The 17,020-nt window shown below is 47.6% G+C and overlaps 2 protein-coding genes across 3 annotated transcripts in view; one reads left to right on the top strand and one right to left on the bottom strand.

Moving 5' to 3' along the window:
• Nucleotides 1-4,812: 4,812 nt before the first annotated feature.
• Nucleotides 4,813-5,779, bottom strand: Thap8 (THAP domain containing 8). The gene is given in 3 exon segments (XM_041654618.1): nt 4,813-5,193; nt 5,413-5,611; nt 5,710-5,779. Coding segments are annotated over 2 exon segments (534 nt in total). The 5' UTR covers nt 5,566-5,611; nt 5,710-5,779.
• A 10,553-nt stretch (nt 5,780-16,332) lies between these two features.
• Nucleotides 16,333-17,020, top strand: part of Wdr62 (WD repeat domain 62) — a 39,303-nt gene continuing 38,615 nt past the window's right edge. For both annotated transcript variants that reach the window (XM_041654217.1, XM_041654216.1), the window contains exon 1: nt 16,333-16,545. In XM_041654217.1, the coding sequence (XP_041510151.1) occupies nt 16,366-16,545 (180 nt within the window). In that variant the 5' untranslated portion in view covers nt 16,333-16,365. The remainder of the gene's footprint in view (nt 16,546-17,020) is intronic.

Genomic DNA, 17,020 nt, shown 5'->3' with positions numbered 1-17,020 from the left:
GGAGGGGCACTGAGGGAGCATGCGCAGTGGCTAGACGCGGGGAGGGGAGGGGAGGCGGGAGGAGATGCAGGGAGACAGCGCGTCGAGGTGGAAGCTAGAGGTAGCAGCGGGAAGGGGCCAGACTCTCAGGACCTCCAGAGGAAGGGGAGACGACGGCTTCCTGGAAGGATGCGACAGGCATAGAAATTGGAGCGGGATGAGGCAGATGTGAGGGCTAGAAAGAGATGGGTGGAAAGGCAGGTGTGTGGGTGTTTTCCTCCACTCAGCAAACCAGGCCTGTTAGAGCCGTGGTCTGAGTCTGGTGCTAGGTTTTTCCGCTCTCTGGAATCCTAGTCTTAACTCCTTCAAGCTTGCCCCACGTACAGGGTCTCAGAGGGGTATTTTCTTTTTTAAATCATCTTCGTCCTCACGCTTATCCTCATCACCCAGGACAGAAACGTTAATAAGCCACTTGTTCAAGGGATCACAGCAAGTAGATGTGGTGCTGAAGCTTGAACCAAGCATCATAGGTGCAGCCGTGTTGAGGTACCCATCGGTCTCTGGATGCCACCTCTGAAAATGTCTGTCATTTCTTTTCTAGCCCAGGGTCGTCTCAGCCTCACACCTGGGCTGGCCTTATCTGATGCACTCCAAATCACCCCGAGCCACTGCCTTCCACCCCTCTTCCTCCTAAAAGACAGAATGGGAACTCCCTCTTCAAGATAGTTCTAGAACTTTATTCTCCCTCTTCCGCTTCTGCCAGCCTTCATCCAGGTTCATACTTGGTCATCTCCCCCATGGACTGGAGCAGCAGCTTCCCCTGTGCTCTCTGTCCCCAGCCTGGCTGAACTGGCTCCCTATTAACATGTCCCACATCGGGTCCCTCTCTGACTCAGACACATCTGCTTGCCTGACATCAACCCCGTGACAGCCAGTGTTAACAGGTATGGTATGGGCCTACAACCCCAGCTCTTAGGAGGCTGAAGAGGAAGGCGTACAGTTCAGTTCAACCTGGGCAACGTAGCAAGAACCAATCACAAGTTCTTCCTCCACCACCTCCCACCCACAAGCACGTACACACACACAAACACACACGTACGCAAGCACACACGCCAGTGTGGTCCACCATAGCCCACAATGGCCCTATATGAACATGCCTGACACCTCTCCTCCTTCACCTTCTCTCACTTCCCTGCAGCTACCCCTGTATTGCCACGGTTCCTTCTGCTGGGGAACTCTTCTCCCAACACCGGTATGGTCCCCTCCTTTCCCTCTTAGTATTTTACCCATGGGTGTCTTCTCAGAGGTATCTTTGTTCTCCTTATAAAGATTGCACCCACCCCCTTAGGTTTTCTCTAGAGAAATACAGCCTTCCTTAATCTGATGACCCAGAAGGTAGGGTCTCTGCAGAGTTGTTCTTATATTGGCCCAAGTGCCCTCCAGACAGGCTCCCTTTCCACCCCACCCCAACCCTGCCACCGCCACTGTCAATCATCCCTCTTCAGTCTTCAGAGAACTTGTCAGATTGAAGTGATCTGATTTATTGGTTTTCTAATGCACCGTCTACTCATGCAGACATGAACCCAAAGGCAGGGATGGTTTGGGGCTGTATTCACAGCTGTGTCCCCCAACTCCATAGCAGGCTTGGTACAGCATCCCAGGGCACTTCAGAACCAGACACAGCACCCCTTGAAAAAATAATCCTTGTTCTGCTCAGAGTCTGTCTGACTGATTGCCAAGGGTAAGAGTTGGGGATGGCAGGGGCTGGACACCCCAGAGGATGAGCATCCCAAGGGAGGAGGGCTGCACAGCAACTTGGTCCAAGGTCATATACAAGGTTCAAGTGAATGGGAGTGAGACCCAGGTACTGGGGACACTGCTCCTCCCCAGGTGCAGGCAGCAAGGTCAGGCCAATGCCAAGTGAGAGGCCTCTTCTTCCACCTTCTATCTGTCTGTCAACCCTGCCATTCTGACCCTTACACACAGGGTATCTGGGTGTCCGGGGCCTGAGCTTAGCGTCCACGGTGGCACGTGTATGCCCGGCCTTCCACAGATGATGGTGAAGGTTTGAGGCTCCTCAGGTCCAGGCAACTGGGTCATCCCAGTAAGAAGTGGTAGAAACAGGAAACACAGGGAGACAAACAGGCATGCTGCAAGGAACAGGAAAGCCAGGGATGTGGGAAACAGTAAGATGTGAATGGAAAGAAACAGGGAGACAAGGCAATGGATGTGAGGTCAGAGACAGTCATGCAGAGGACGGGAAGATAAATGCAGGGAGGACCAACATGGAGCAACAAAGACACGGAAAGACACAGTAATATGGGGAGTGACATGGGGAGATGGGGAGACAGGCGGAAGGCGGCAAGATGGAGACAGAAAGTCAGTGAACGTGGAGGTGAGATAAGATGAATTAATTAGTACGGGGCAAGAGAGATGGCTCAGTGGTTGAGGGCACTGGCTGCTCTTCTAGAGGCCCTGAGTTCAATTCCCAGCACCCACATGATAGCTCACAACCCCCTATAATGAGATCTGATTATAGCATGTAGGCATACATGCAGATAGAGCACTCCTACACATAAAAAAAGAAGAAGATGGAGTATCTCTGGTGGCAATTCAGGAAGTCACCAATCTGCTTACAGTAGATGGGAGGTCTGCCCTTTTCTGAATGGAGATGGAGGAGGAGCAGATGGGGAGGGATAGATGGGAAAGGGGAGGTGATGGGAGGAGGGAAGGGCAACTGGCTGGTTGGTGCAAGAGGTTCTTTTATATTTGTGTTGCTTTCATTGGTTGAATAAACTGCCTTGGCCTTTTGATAGGGCAGCAATTAGGTGGGCGGAGTAGACAGAACTGGATGCTGGGAAGAAGGGCAGATAGAGAGCCAACATGGAGCCGCCAGGTCAGACATGTTGAATCTTCCCTCGTAAGCCACAACCTCGTGGTGACATACAGATTAATAGAAATGGGTTAAACCAAGATGTAAGAGTAAGCCAAGAAGAGGCTAGATATAATGGGCCAGGTGGTGTTTAAATTAATACAACTTCTGTGTGGTTATTTCAGGTGTAAGCTAGCAGGACGGCTGGGACAAAAAGCAGGCCCTCTCCCTACAACGGTTGTAAAATAAATGAAAAAAAATGTTATTTAAATAAAATTAAAAAGAAAAAAAAAGATGAATTAGTAAGAGGCAGACACTTAACAGGGGCAGGGACAGTGTCAGCTCAGGGACCCCAGCAAGCTCTGAGGAAAGCTTCAGTCTGAGCTGTCCCAGCCCCACAGTACAACTGGTGCCCAGGCCAGTCTCAGAGCATCAGGGACAGCCACACTGCATCTCCAGATGACCACTGCCGCCTGGGAAAATGAACCCAGTGCTCTTATCTACCGAGTAATTACAAACCAATCGTTCTACAGCACTGTCGTGACCAAACAGTCTCACCTGGAGGGTCCGTCCATCCCACCAGCTGAACATGCTTCTGCTAGAGTACTAAAGGAACTAGGACCTCACACATGCTAAACAAGCACTTACCACTGAGTTAGAGTCCACCCCTACCATGGGTGGTCAAGCAGAGGAAAGATATGGTCAAGATTTGATTTATTTTACACCCCCCCGAAAGACCAAACTCAGTAGTTCAATACTGGAGTTTGCCTAAGAGCTTTAGACACCTTGAAGGGGCACAAACATGAGCCCCATGGTGGTCAGGTGGGGAGGGGCTGCAAACACAAGCTCTGGGCTGTTCCTGGTTCTACAGTTGTTTTAGATTTATTTATTTATTATGTATACAGTGTTCTGTCTGTATGTGTGCCTGCAGACCAGATGAGGGAGACAGATCTCATTATAAATCGTTGTGAGCCACCATGTGGTTGCTGGGAATTGAACTCAGGAAGAGCAGTCAGTGCTCTTAACCTCTGAGCCATCTCTCCAGTCCCAGTTCTACAATTTTATACCTACCTGCTTTGGGGCAAGGTAAGACTCTGTGCTTTTATTTTATTTATATATTTATTATTATAATTGTAATTCTTTTTTTTTTTTTTTTTTTAAAAATATTTATTTATTTATTATGTATACAATATTCTTTCTGCGTGTATGTCTGCAGGCCAGAAGAGGGCGCCAGACCTCATTACAGATGGTTGTGAGCCACCATGTGGTTGCTGGGAATTGAACTCAGGACCTTTGGAAGAGCAGGCAATGCTCTTAACCACTGAGCCATCTCTCCAGCCCCCTATAATTGTAATTCTTATTTTGGCTTTTCAAGACAGGGTTTCTCTGTGTAACAGTCCTAGTTGTCCTGGAACTAGCACTGTAGACCAGGCTGTCCTTGAACTCACAATGATCTGCCTTTCTGCCTTCTGAGTGCCAGGATTAAAGGCATTCACCACCACCGTCCAGTCATTCCGTGCTTTTGTATATGGAAAACAGCACAAGAGCCGCATAATTAGAGCAGTTTTCGCTAGGTTCCAGTCTGGCATGGAGAATGTGCTCCCTAACCATGTTTCCTAACTATGCCTTAGTTGGGCAGCCGTCGCACAGCTTTGACTGATGACTGGCTGGTGTCAACAGATGTTTAATGTCTGCTTACTTCTGACAGGGTTGCAGATAGCCTAGGCTGGCTTTGAACTTGCTGAGATTACAGACCGGCACTGACACTCCAGGCCTGTTTTATCAGGCTGGTGTTGGAAATGGAATGCAGATCCTGGTCCTTACTAGGCAAGCACTGTGCTGCGAGGTCACATTTACAACCCCAAAGGCAGGAGAGGTTCTTTAAACACGAGACCCTGGTTTAGAGCAGAAACCCTGCAAGTGGAGCAAAGCGTCCTGGGTACCAGTCCCAGTGCACTCACTCAGCACAATGGATCATTGTGTGTGCAGGCCAGCAGGCTCTCCCCGTGCAGCTGCTATGCCAGCTGTTCCAAAGATGGCAGCTGTGCCTGGTGCCACTCCTGGCGCCTCTATAACCTGTGAACTCTCTGTTGCAGTGCCCCAAGAGTAGCTTCCAGCCCAGCTTGTGGGGGCCGGTCAGGAACTAAAGGTCTTGGCCCTGTGGAAGCATGCGGGAGGGACAAGGGGTCAGGAGCATGGTCTCTGATGTGGGGTCCCAGTACCATGAAATGCACAGGGCCAGAGGCCATGCTGCTGAGCTCCAGAGGAGTGGATGAAACCTCCTGCCCTGGAGGAAGAGGCAGTGCCACAGGCATCTCGGTGCTTCTGGTTCTTATCTGGCTCTAAAAGACAAGATGGGGGTGAGGGAGTAAAGCATCAGAGAATATTCTAAGGGACATTCCTTTAGACCTAAGAGCTGGGGTCAGTTTCTACAGAGACCTCCTTCAGGAGGGGAAGACCAAAGGACAGAATCAAAGAGGGGAAGAAGCCTGGGGTCCAGATTCTGTGGCTATTTCGCAGGTGGCGATGCTGGGGATCAGCTTCTACAGGGCCCTCCTTGCCTTGTCAGCTGGTACCTGGGAGATGGAGAGCAGGACATCAGGCCGCAGGTGACCAACTCCCCATCGCCCCTGGAAGCACGAGGGTGAGAAACGCTCACTGTGCAAGCAGCACAAGCAGCGGTGGCAGCTGGGTACCCAGTGCTCACGGCCCATGTGCCATGGCTAGGACTGGAGCCTGGGACCACCCTTCAGTGGGAACCTGCAACACAGTAGAGCCACTACGTGAGTGCCACAGGTCCCCATGCACCCTGACCCGAGGATATTCACACCCAAGGACCCTGGGCTCCAAGTTCATACCTCCCACCCAGGCTGACTTTCTCATGCTCACAGCCTATTCTGAGGCTCCCGCGTCGCCCATCCTTCCTTCACTGCTCTTCTCATCCCAACTTGAGTCCTCCTTCTTCCAGCTGGGTTCTGCCATGGCTACCCACTGGCACCCTCCAACTTTGCTTCTATGCATGAATTTGAGGGAGGAGCTTATAACATTGGATATCTAGAATATGAGAGATCAAGAGAAATATTTCTTTCGTATTTATGTAACAGGGATTTTCCCCCAGTATAACTGTGTGTTTATGCATACATGTGCATGCATGTGCACATCCAAGAAGCATCCTCCTATAAGTGGACATGGTAGAGCATACCTGCAATCCCAGCAATAGGAAGCCGAGGCTGGAGAGTTACCATGCATTTGAAGCCAGCTTGAGCAACATTGTAAGACACACCCCTTGCACAGCCCTACCTCCCAAAAAAAACCTGGGGAATGTAGCTCACATGGGAGAGTACTTGTCTACCTCTTCCCCAGCACCATGTAAAACATTGTGGTGGTGCATGCTTGTAATCCCAGCACTCAGGAGGTGGAGGCAGGAGAATCTCAAGTCCAATTTGAAGACAATCTTTGGCTACATAGTAAGCTTGAGTCGCTGTCTCAGAAAACATTAAAATAATGAATAAATAAAAAAAGGGGCAGAGGGCTGGAGAGATGGCTCAGAGGTTAAGAGCACTGGCTGCTCTTCCAGAGGTCCTGGGTTCAATTCCCAGCAACCACATGGTGGCTCACAACCATCTGTACTGTGATCTGGTGCCCTCCTCTGGTGTGCGGGCATATATCGAGGTAGAATGCTATATACATAATAAGTAAATAAATCTTTTTTTTTGTTTATTTGTTTTTGTTTTTCGAGACAGGGTTTCTCTGTGGTTTTGGAGCCTGTCCTGGAATTAGCTCTTGTAGACCAGGCTGGTCTCGAACTCACAGAGATCCACCTACCTCTGCCTCCCGAGTGCTGGGATTAAAGGCGTGCGCCACCACCGCCCGGCTAAGTAAATAAATCTTAAAAAAATTATAAAAAAGGGGGGGGCAGAGAGATAGCTCAGTGGATAGAGGGGCTTCCTACCAAGCTTGATGACCTGAGTTCAATTCCCAGGACCCACGTGGTAGATAGAGAGAACTCACTCTTGCGAGTTATCTTCTGACCCCCTCATATATACCACATACATATTACAAATAAATCAAACATTAACCCAAATGCAGGATATAGACCCCCACATGCAATAAACCAACTGGTAAAAAAATAAGACAAGTGGAGAAAACAGTCATAAACTATATTGGATAGTCATAAGAAATTAATTCTGAGCTGGGTAGTGGCGGCACACGCCGATAGTCCCAGCACTCTGGAGGCAGAGACAGGTAGATCTTTGAGTTCAAAGCCAGCATGGTCCACATAGTGAGTTTCAGGGTAGCCAGGGCTACACAGAGAAACCTTGTCTTGAAAAACAAAACCCAACAAGACATTGATTCTGTGGGGCTGGAGAGCTGGCTCCATGGGCAAAGTGCTTGGTGTGCAAACATGAGGACCTGAGTTCAGATCCCCAGCACCCACATAAGAGCCAGGCAAAGGCAGCGCATAGCTAGAACTCGGGTACTGGGAGGTGGAGTTCACTGGCCAGCCAGTGGAGCCAAAATGGTGAGCTCTAGGCTCAGTGTGAGACCTTGTCTCAAAATTAATCAATAGGGCTGGAGAGATGGCTCAGTGGTTAAGAGCATTGCCTGCTCTTCCAAAGGTCCTGAGTTCAATTCCCGGCAACCACATGGTGGCTCACAACCATCTGTAAAGAGGTCTGGTGCCCTCTTCCGGCCTGCAGACATGCACATAGACAGAATATTGTATACATAATAAATAAATAAATAAATAAATAAATAAATAAATAAAATAATCAATAAATAAATAAATCAGGTGGGAAGCAATGGGACTCCTGATGTTGACCTCTGGCACCTGTACCGTGCATGTGTACACTCGCGCATGCGCACACAGAAATCAATGTTGCTAAGCATGGATACTGAAATAGTCTTAGAGTGAGTGCGGTGGCACAAACCTGTGACCCCAGCACTTGGAGGCTGAGGCAGCAGGACTGAGAGATCAAGCTCCTGCTTTCCACGTGACTTGAGTTCTGGCTAGCTCATCTTCTGGCAGCTGCCAGAAATTATTAGCATTAAATGTTTCTCCTAAGTCAGTAAAAGTGGAGCTGGTTTGCTACGTAGCACTAGCTCACTTACACGGGCACCCATGCACAGAGACATTTACAAGGCTTTCCACACTAATTCAATGTTTTTTAATTGATAGATTCTAAGTATTTTTAATGGTTTTATTTATTTTTAATTTTATTCTTTGTACACTGGTTGGTATTTGTCCTGCACATATGTCTATCTGTGAGGGTGTCAGATCCCCTGGAACTGGAATTACAGATAGTTGTGAGCTGCCATGTGGGTGGTGGGAATTGAACCTGGGTCCTTTAAATAAGCAGCCAGCACTCTTAACCACTGAGCCACCTCTCCAACTCCTTCAATTTCAAATACTAAATAATGGTACACAAAAGAGGAATGACATCACAAGCGGAAAACTCGTGCTGGTGTTAAAGGTGCACACTCCTTTCAGCTCCGCACACAGGAAGCAGACACAGGCAGACTTCATGAGTCTGTGCTCAGCTTGTTCTACACAACATATTCTAGTCCAGACAGGGCTACATGGTGAGACCCTGTCTAAAAACATACAAACAAGAAACATAGCTGACTGGAGGAGCATTTGGGGAGATGTTTCAGTGGTTAAGAGCATTTGCTGCTCTTGCAGAGGACTGGAGTTCAGTTCCCAGCACCCGCATCAGGTGGCTCACATCTGCCTGTAACTCCAGTTCCAGGAGATTCTCTGGCCAGTTTTGCCCTCTGTGGGCACATGCACACCCATGGCGTGTATACACGCTGACACACATATACACATTTTTTTTTTTTTTTTTTGGTTTTTCGAGACAGGGTTTCTCTGTGGTTTTGGAGCCTGTCCTGGAACTAGCTCTTGTAGACCAGGCTGGTCTCGAACTCACAGAGATCCGCCTGCCTCTGCCTCCCGAGTGCTGGGATTAAAGGTGTGCGCCACCACCGCCCGGCTCCACATTTTTAAAAGTAGTACTGTAATCGAAGGGAAATAAGAATGTACATTCAGGTTTGTGTCTGTCTACACAAAGAAACCATAGGGAGGGGGACATGGTGACATGCAACTGTAATTGTAGAACTTGGGAGGCCAAAGCAGGAGGGCTGCAAGGTTAAAGCTGGCCTGGGTTACACAGCAAGTTATAGACCAGTACAGGCTATATAGGGAGACCCTGTCTGAAAGAACTAACCCAACCAGGAGGAACTATAGGAAGGAAATATGAAAAATTACAAGGACTAATAGTGGGGAAATAGGTGGAGTGGAGAGATGATGGGAGTGAGACATGGCAGGTAAAAGAGGGCTGACTCAGAGACACTGACACTCCGAGAGCAGAACTCAGGGCACACAGCCAGGGAGTCTGAATGTCGCAGTCCTTCAGCCTCCTTCTGGGAGCTAAGTGTCCTGACTAGCCCCATTCTTCCTGGACACAGACACAAGATCTAGTGACGCAGCACCCTTCCCCTCCCTACACACACAGCCTGCCAGCTGACTCCTCCAATATCCACCCTCTTCCTACTCCTTCCTAACAAAAGTACAACTCTGAGGTCATTAGCATTTTCTGGGGAAAGAGTGTCTCAGGCGAGCCCTGTGACCTGACCGTGTTCTGGCCAGTACATGGGTTTCTGGTAGTGTGGGCTGTGTAAAGGACTCTCCAGCAGAATCCGAAAGCTTCAGAGAACAAAGAAGGAAAGTGATTAGCATAATAAAAGTGATCCCCAACTTGGCCTTGCTTTCCTTCAGACAGCAGCATTCACATGGGCCCTCCCTCTAAAAACCGACATTAACTGGACAAGGGTTCACCTTTGCCACCTGTGACCCTGGTTGGGTCGCATTTAGAGGATGGGACGGCATGCTCTCAAGATTGTTTCTTTCTTATTAACATGGCTAGTGATATATTCAGAGTGGTTAAGTGTGCAGCTAAGACCACACTCCCACCTTCTTTTGCAGTTATGGGGAACAAAGCTACCACTGAATGGGGTTCCTGGGAAGGCCTTGGAGAGGAAGCTGACTCAGTTGAGCACTGAGACCTTTCTGTGTTTCCTCCCTTGGGCGGGAGGGGGGACACAGGCAAAGGACAACAGAGCAGGAGAGGACCCTCACGTTAGAGGTCAACCTCTGTACTTGTTTGACACAGAGAAGCATAAGGGTGCTGGAGACGTGGCTCAATGGTCAAGAGCCCATATTGTTCTTTTTTTTTTTTGGTTTTTTTTTGTTTGTTTGTTTTTATTTTGTTTTTCGAAACAGGGTTTCTCTGTAGCTTTGGAGCCTGTCCAGGAGTGCATATTGTTCTTACAGAGGATCCAAGTTCAAGTTTGGTTCCGAGCACCCACATTGGGTGCAACTCCAGTTCCAGGAGGATCCAGTGTTTCTTGTCTCCCCAGATAATGGCACTCACATGCCTATGCCCCACACAAAGAATTAAAACAAACCTTAAAGAGAAACAAAACCCCATGCAGAGCTGTACCGTTCAAAACCTTTGCTCTACTCCATTGACAAGCTGCTTAACTGTATATAATTGCTATGCCTGAAGAATGTGCCAGTTTTATGGGACACTCCTAAACACAAAACTTCCCAGGAGATACTGGGTAGATCTCTGCATTTTCGCTTTTCCTCCTCATAAGACGCGATGTTCCAAGCAGGGACAGCTCCTCCAGGCTGAGTGCCCAGCTGTGGAACTGGGTTACCACTGACCTGCAATGGACAGCGTGAGCAAGGACCATAACTGGGCCGCAGTAAGCCACTGAGATTGGGATATTTGTGACTACACTGTAACTTAATGGTGCTGGTTCCGTAGACTTCGTAACTTGCTCAAGCCACCCTTAGTTCAGAACTTTGTGACTGTTAAGAAGATATAACTCCCTAGTAATAGGCCCCTATAACAAAGCCCCAAAGGACTACTGAATGTTATCTCTGCCTCCCAGGCAAACGTTCAACTTGCGCCCTAGGAGCCATTCCTCACGTGCTTTACTTCATTTCCTTCTTGACACCAGGCCTACTCTTGAATCTCTTTAGAAAACATTCTTTTTCATTCATTTTTTGTGGGGTGGTGGTTGAGATGCGGTCTATGTAGCCCTGGCTGTCCTGAAACTCTGTGTAGACCAAGCTGGCCTCATATGCCTGCCTCTAGCTCCTTTGTTCAGAAATTAAAGGAGTACACCACCATGCCTGGGTTCTCTCCCCTTTTTAATTTCTCTGGGTTTCTCTGTGTAGCCCTGGCTGTCCTGGGACTTGCTCTGTAGACCAGGCTGGCCTTGAACTTAGAGATTCCCCTGCCTCTGCTTCCTAAGTGCTGGATTGAAAACATTTGCCACCACCTGTCTCTTTTTTTCTTTATTCTTTGTTTGTTTTTTAAGACAGTGTTTCTCTGTGTAGCTGATGTGGGATTCCCCTCTGTATGCTGTAAATAGGTTATATTACTATTTGTTAATAAAGAAGCAGCTTTGGGCCTACAGCAGGGCAGAATAGAGCAAGGCAAGAATTCCAAGCAGAGATAGAGGAGAAAAGAAGGCAGAGTCATGGAGACGCCATGTAGCTACTGAAGGAGAAGGACAGCCTGGTCTACAGAATGCGTTCCAGGACAGCCAAAGATACATAGAGGAACCCTGTCTCAAAACAACAAAAATTAAAAATAAAAATAAAAGAAATGGAGTTTAAAATAAAGCCATGTAAAGATGGAAAATACAAAGAGAATCTGAATACTGTATGTTTTTGTGTTGTCTTTGAATGGTTTGATGGCTGAGGAAGGAGCAACAGCTGCTAAAAGACATTGGATTATAAATGTTGCTGGATTAATCCAACCTATATATTTTGAAAATGCTTTGACTTCAAAATTTGATTAAAAAAATATTACTTTGGAGAAGAGATTTTTGCTTTTGTTTCCACAGGAAATGAGAGGCTGTGGATTCATTCTGGGTTAAGAAAAATCAGGTTTGATCAAGGAAGACCCCCCTGAAAATTCTCCAATAGGAACAGATGGCCCAGATGATTCAACATTTCAGAGGACCTCTGTTAGAGTTTTCCTCTGAGTTCTACATCCAGAACAGCCTCTCAAGATTATTGGCTGAAATGATCCAGCCTCACAGAATATTCCAGTCAGGACTTAACTATAATCCTAAATTTTCTTTAGGTCCCCATAAGATTACCAGCACCCCCAATCAACAGGAAGTAGCCTAGAAAACTATGCCCATATTCCCATAAAATGGATTATGGATGTTTGTCTTTGTTTAGAGTGTTGGTTACGAGTTGTTATGGATAATGGTCAGGAAAAAAAGCTAAACAAAGGAGATTAGATTTAGAGTTCTTGTTTTCAAAAGAAAAAAAGGGAAAGTACTGTGGGACAATGATCTTTGTACATCGCCCCAATTCCCTAAATGATTGCTTATAAATGTTTTTTTACATTTAAAGGGGGATATGCTATAGAGATGAATACTTTGCATTGGTATGGATCTTGGTCTATTAATACAAATTTAAAGTCAATTTTGTTATACATATTTCTGCTCTTGATTAAGGTATTGTGTTTTTGCAACTCGTTTAAAAATGTAATGTATAACTAAGAAATACAGGTCAATAGTCATCTATAATAGTCAAGCTTGTAATCTTTTTAAGTTCGGTTTTCTAGATATATAGAGATATATTTCAAATGGGTAGGTATTCTTCAAACCTTTCAAAGACTAACAGAATAAGGCATTTAAAATGTTTTAAGAACTTAGGATTTCTCATGATGAGATTCATCTGCTCCTGGCAGCACCGATCTACTTCAAGAGGATGATGGGCACTGAAGGGGCTTTTTATGGAGTTTGTTAGCCATTTGGACAAGAGATTGTTCTTGCCTGGACTGCTTGATGTTATGCTGTATAAACTGGACATGCAGCACCCACAGAAAAATCACTGCTAAAGTTATCTAAAGAAGGTGAGACAATATTTCAGGGTTCCTGCTTCATGAAAGAGTCTGCCGGGCTTTCTGCAGAACACAGGGGAAAGTGACTGACAAACAGCCAATATAGGCAGAGCTGTCTTTGAAATCTCCTGCTTCATGAAAAAGTCTTCTGGATACTATGGGCCTATAGGCTGAAGATGGATACCCCATTGTTACAGAAGAACTTTGGGTGACTGTCCAAGCAGTGAGATGTCTGTCAATTATAGAGTTTTGAAAGTTGTTTACAATGCAGTTCCTGTTTTCCTAGGTAATACTATATCCTTCTGGAATCTTTGATGGAATTGAAGAAAGACAGTTTTATAACTATAAAAGACCGATTAGGTATAAAACTTTAGTCTCACAAAGATAGCTAAGAGTATTTTCCTTAATTTGCCAAATGTAAATGGACTAAATATTGTAACTGTAATTTTTGCTTGATAACTGTTTTGCTGTATGTAATCTTGCTATGTTAAAGTTAAAACTTTCCTTTTTATTTAGACAGAAAAGGGGAGGTGATATAGAATTGCCTTCTGTATGCTATGAATATGTTTTATTACTATTGTTAATAAAGAATCTGCAGCAGCATAGAATAGAGCAAGGCAGGAATTCCAAGCAGAGATAGAGAAGAAAAGAAGGTGGAGTCAGGGAGACGCCATGTAGCTGCTGAAGGAGACAGATGCCTACCCCAGAACCTTACCACTAAACCATGAGCCTCATGGTAAAATATAAAAGAATAGAAATGGGTTAACTTGCCAGGCAGTGGTGGTGCACACCTTTAATCCCAGCACTCAGGAGGCAGAGGCAGGCGGATCTCTGTCTGTGAGTTCGAGGCCAGCCTGGTCTGTAAGAGCTAGCTCCAGAACAGGCTCCAAAGCTACAGAGGAACCCTGTCTCGAAAAACCAAAAAAAGAAAAAAGAAAAAAAGAAATGGGTTAACTTAAGATATAAAAAAGTTAGTTAAGGGCTGGAGAGATGGCTCAGAGGTTAAGAGCACTGGCTGCTCCTCCAGAGGTCCTGAGTTCAATTCCCAGCAACAACATGGTGGCTCACAACCATCTGTACTGAGATCTGGTGCCCTCCTCTGGCATGTGGGCATACATCGAGGCAGAATGTTGTATACATAATAAATAAATAAATCTTTAAAAAAGTTAGTTAATAAGAAGCCTGAGCTAATAGGCCAAGCAGTGTTAATTTAGTTTCTGTGTGATTATTTTAGGTCAGGGCAGCCGGGAAATGAAGGAGCAGTCTCTGCCTACATGTAGCCCTGGCTGTCCTGGAACTAGCTCTGTTAACCAGGCTGTCCTCAAACTCAGAGATCCACCTGCCTCTGAAGCGCTGTGACCGAAGATGTGTGCCCCTACTGCCCAGGTCACTTTTTAAAAATTTAATATTGGGGGAAAGGAATGTAGGTGGAAAGGCACATGTTACACATGTCCAATGTGTAGAGGTCAGAGGGCAACTTTCAGGAGTCAGTTCTTTTCTTCCTCTGTGAATCCCAAGGATTGAACTCAGGTCATTAGGCTTGTATAGGAAACACTTTTATCTACTGAACCCTCTTGCTGGTCTTCATTTAACCTTTAAGTAAGTGGTTTCTTTTGATAGACCAACTCACTGAAAGCTCTAAGATGGAAATGGAGGAATAGCCTGCCAGTCATTGGTAGGCACCAACAAAGATGAGAAGTAATTTTTAATCCAAGCATGGCAGTGCGTGCTTGAAATCCTCATGCCTGGGAGGTGGAAGCAGGAGTATCAGGAGTTCAAAGCTGAGCTGGAGAAATGGCTCAGTGGTTAAAAACATGTACTGCTCTTGCAGAGGACCAGAGTTCAGTTCCCAGAACTCACTGGGGCAGCTCAAAACTACCTGTAACTGTAGCTAGTCTAGGACACCCAGTTCCTCCTTCTGGCCTTTGCCAACATCAATACTCACATGCAAGCCCCTGCCATGCATTCATAAATAAATACTTTTTTCTTGAGACAGGGCTTCTCTGTGCTGTCCTGGCTGTCCTGTAACTCGCTTTGTAGACCAGGCAGGCCTTGAACTCACAGATATCCTCTGCCTCTGCTGGGATTCAAGGAATGCACCATCACCGCCGGTCCATAAATAAATAAATATTTTAAAAGAGTTTAAAGTTATTTTAAATTATTTTTAATGAGTTCAAGGTCAGCCTGAGCTTTGTAAGATCTTCTCTGAAAACATACAAGCAAAACAAAATACCCTGGTTTTTATGAAGCTATCTGGCTGCTGCACACAGCTTGTTGTCACTGTCCTCATTACTATTACATGCCAGGCACTAGAAACCTAGGACGAAGAGGAAACAGGAGACAAAAATCCGTTGGCTTGGGCTGCAGAGATGGCTCTGCTGTTAAGAGCACTGGCTGACCTTCCAAAGGTCCCGAGTTCAATCCCCAGCAACCACATCGTGGCTCACAACTATCTGTCATGAGATCTGGTGCCCTCTTCTGGCCTGCAGGCACATATGCAGGCAGAACACTGTATACTACATAATAAATAAATAAACCTTTAAAAATAAAATACGTTGGTTTCAGAGAGCTGACTAACAATGCTGAATACCTCAAACATGTGACGCTCCACATAATGAGTTAAAGGGAAAAAATACAAAACAAAACAGGAGATGGACAGGGATAACTATGTGTCTACACATCCCTGTCACCTTTTCGCTCGCATTGTGGCAGTGAAGGAACTACATTATCTACACCTGCATCTTCCTAATAGCGTCTCCCAGGATTCAGGTAAGCTGGACCAAGGGTCTAGCCAGCTGCTTCCCCACCCCCCATGAGCCCCACCCCTTCCGGAGCCACGCCCCGCGCTTGCGCTCACTTGTAGAAGCTCAGGGGCAGGTTGTCTGCGCCGAGCTGGAGCAGTTTGGAGCCCTGCGGTACTTAGGAATGTCCGACCCCGTCGAGTCCTGCCCAGTCAGCGGTACCACTTTGGCCGAACCCCGCCCGCGTGCAATCAGCCAGCCTCACGTCATCCTAGGGGCAGTGGGGTGGGGGAAATGTAGTAACACGTGACGGGGAAACTGAGGACGCAGACGTACACGATGTTGCTCGCGCTACCACGACTACGCCCCTATCACGCGCGCAAAGCCTGCCCCTCACCACTTGCAGAGGCAAGAGTAGGGCGGTGGTGTTCCTGGGCCTGCGCCAAGTCCACGGCTCCCCGGCCCCGCCCTAGGCCTACATCCAGGAGACTGCTGCGGCTCGAGTAGTCGCCCTGGACTGTGGCAAAGGACGAGCCGAGGGCTTAGCCTCGCAGAAGTGACAGCCCCAGGTCTCCGTGGACGAAGGAAACGCCAGCTGGAGATGAGCAGGGAGGCTCCTGCGAGCAGTGTACTAGACCGGCCGTGGCTCCACCCTCAGCTCCGCCCCTTAGCTCCCATTGGCCAAAGAGTCCGCCAAGCAGCCCCGAGATTGGCCAGAAGGGCTGCCGGCTGCGTCCAATGGGCGGCGGCGCCGGCTTTCCCGCGGCCATTCGCTCTTCGAGTGGGTGCTGGCGACAGGCGGCTGTTGAGGGCGTAACGGACGCTGGTCTCTGCTAGGATGATGGCTGCCCTAGCGGCCGGAGGCTACGCGCGGAGTGACACGGTAGAGAAGCTGCCCTCTGTTATGGCGGGAGTTCCGGCGCGGAGAAACCAGTCCTCCCCGCCTCCTGCCCCACCGCTCTGCCTCCGGCGCCGGACACGACTCGCGGCGGCTCCTGAGGACACTGTGCAGAATCGGGTGAGAGTCCGCTCCTTCCGATGACCCAGCTCCGGGCTTCTCGGTGCCACCTTGGTCCCGCCCGAGGCCCTTGGGTCCTCCTCTCACTCTTTACGTGTTGCCGCAGGCTGCCTGCCAGGCCCGCCTGGCCCGGAAGACCCGCCCCCTTCGCAAAGGCTCCTCCCACTTTTCTGCTGGCTTGGGCGTTGGGTGCCGCCCATCATTCTGGCTCCACCTAGAGCGTTGGCAAATTGCGTTTAGTTCCAACTCTTGGGAAAATATTTTGCGTTTACAAATCTTCCCTAGTCTCACTTTCTCACTGAGTAATCTAAGATACTTATCTATTCCATTCCAGTGTTTTCTTGTTGCTGATTTCCTTTCTTTTTTAATTTTTTGTGGAATAGGGCTGGGTGTCCCTTGCCACCATGCCTCTATTACATAGCTCTGGCTATCCACAACAGCAACAAGACAGTGCCATTCCCGGGTATGAGGAAGA

The sequence above is a fragment of the Microtus oregoni genome, unplaced genomic scaffold (assembly GCF_018167655.1).
Source record: "Microtus oregoni isolate MIOR12 unplaced genomic scaffold, Mior012 000006F_ref0000085, whole genome shotgun sequence".
NCBI classification, from domain to species: domain Eukaryota; kingdom Metazoa; phylum Chordata; class Mammalia; order Rodentia; family Cricetidae; genus Microtus; species Microtus oregoni.
Note: the sequence above shows the minus strand (reverse complement) of the source record. Positions and strands in the feature narration are given on the sequence as shown.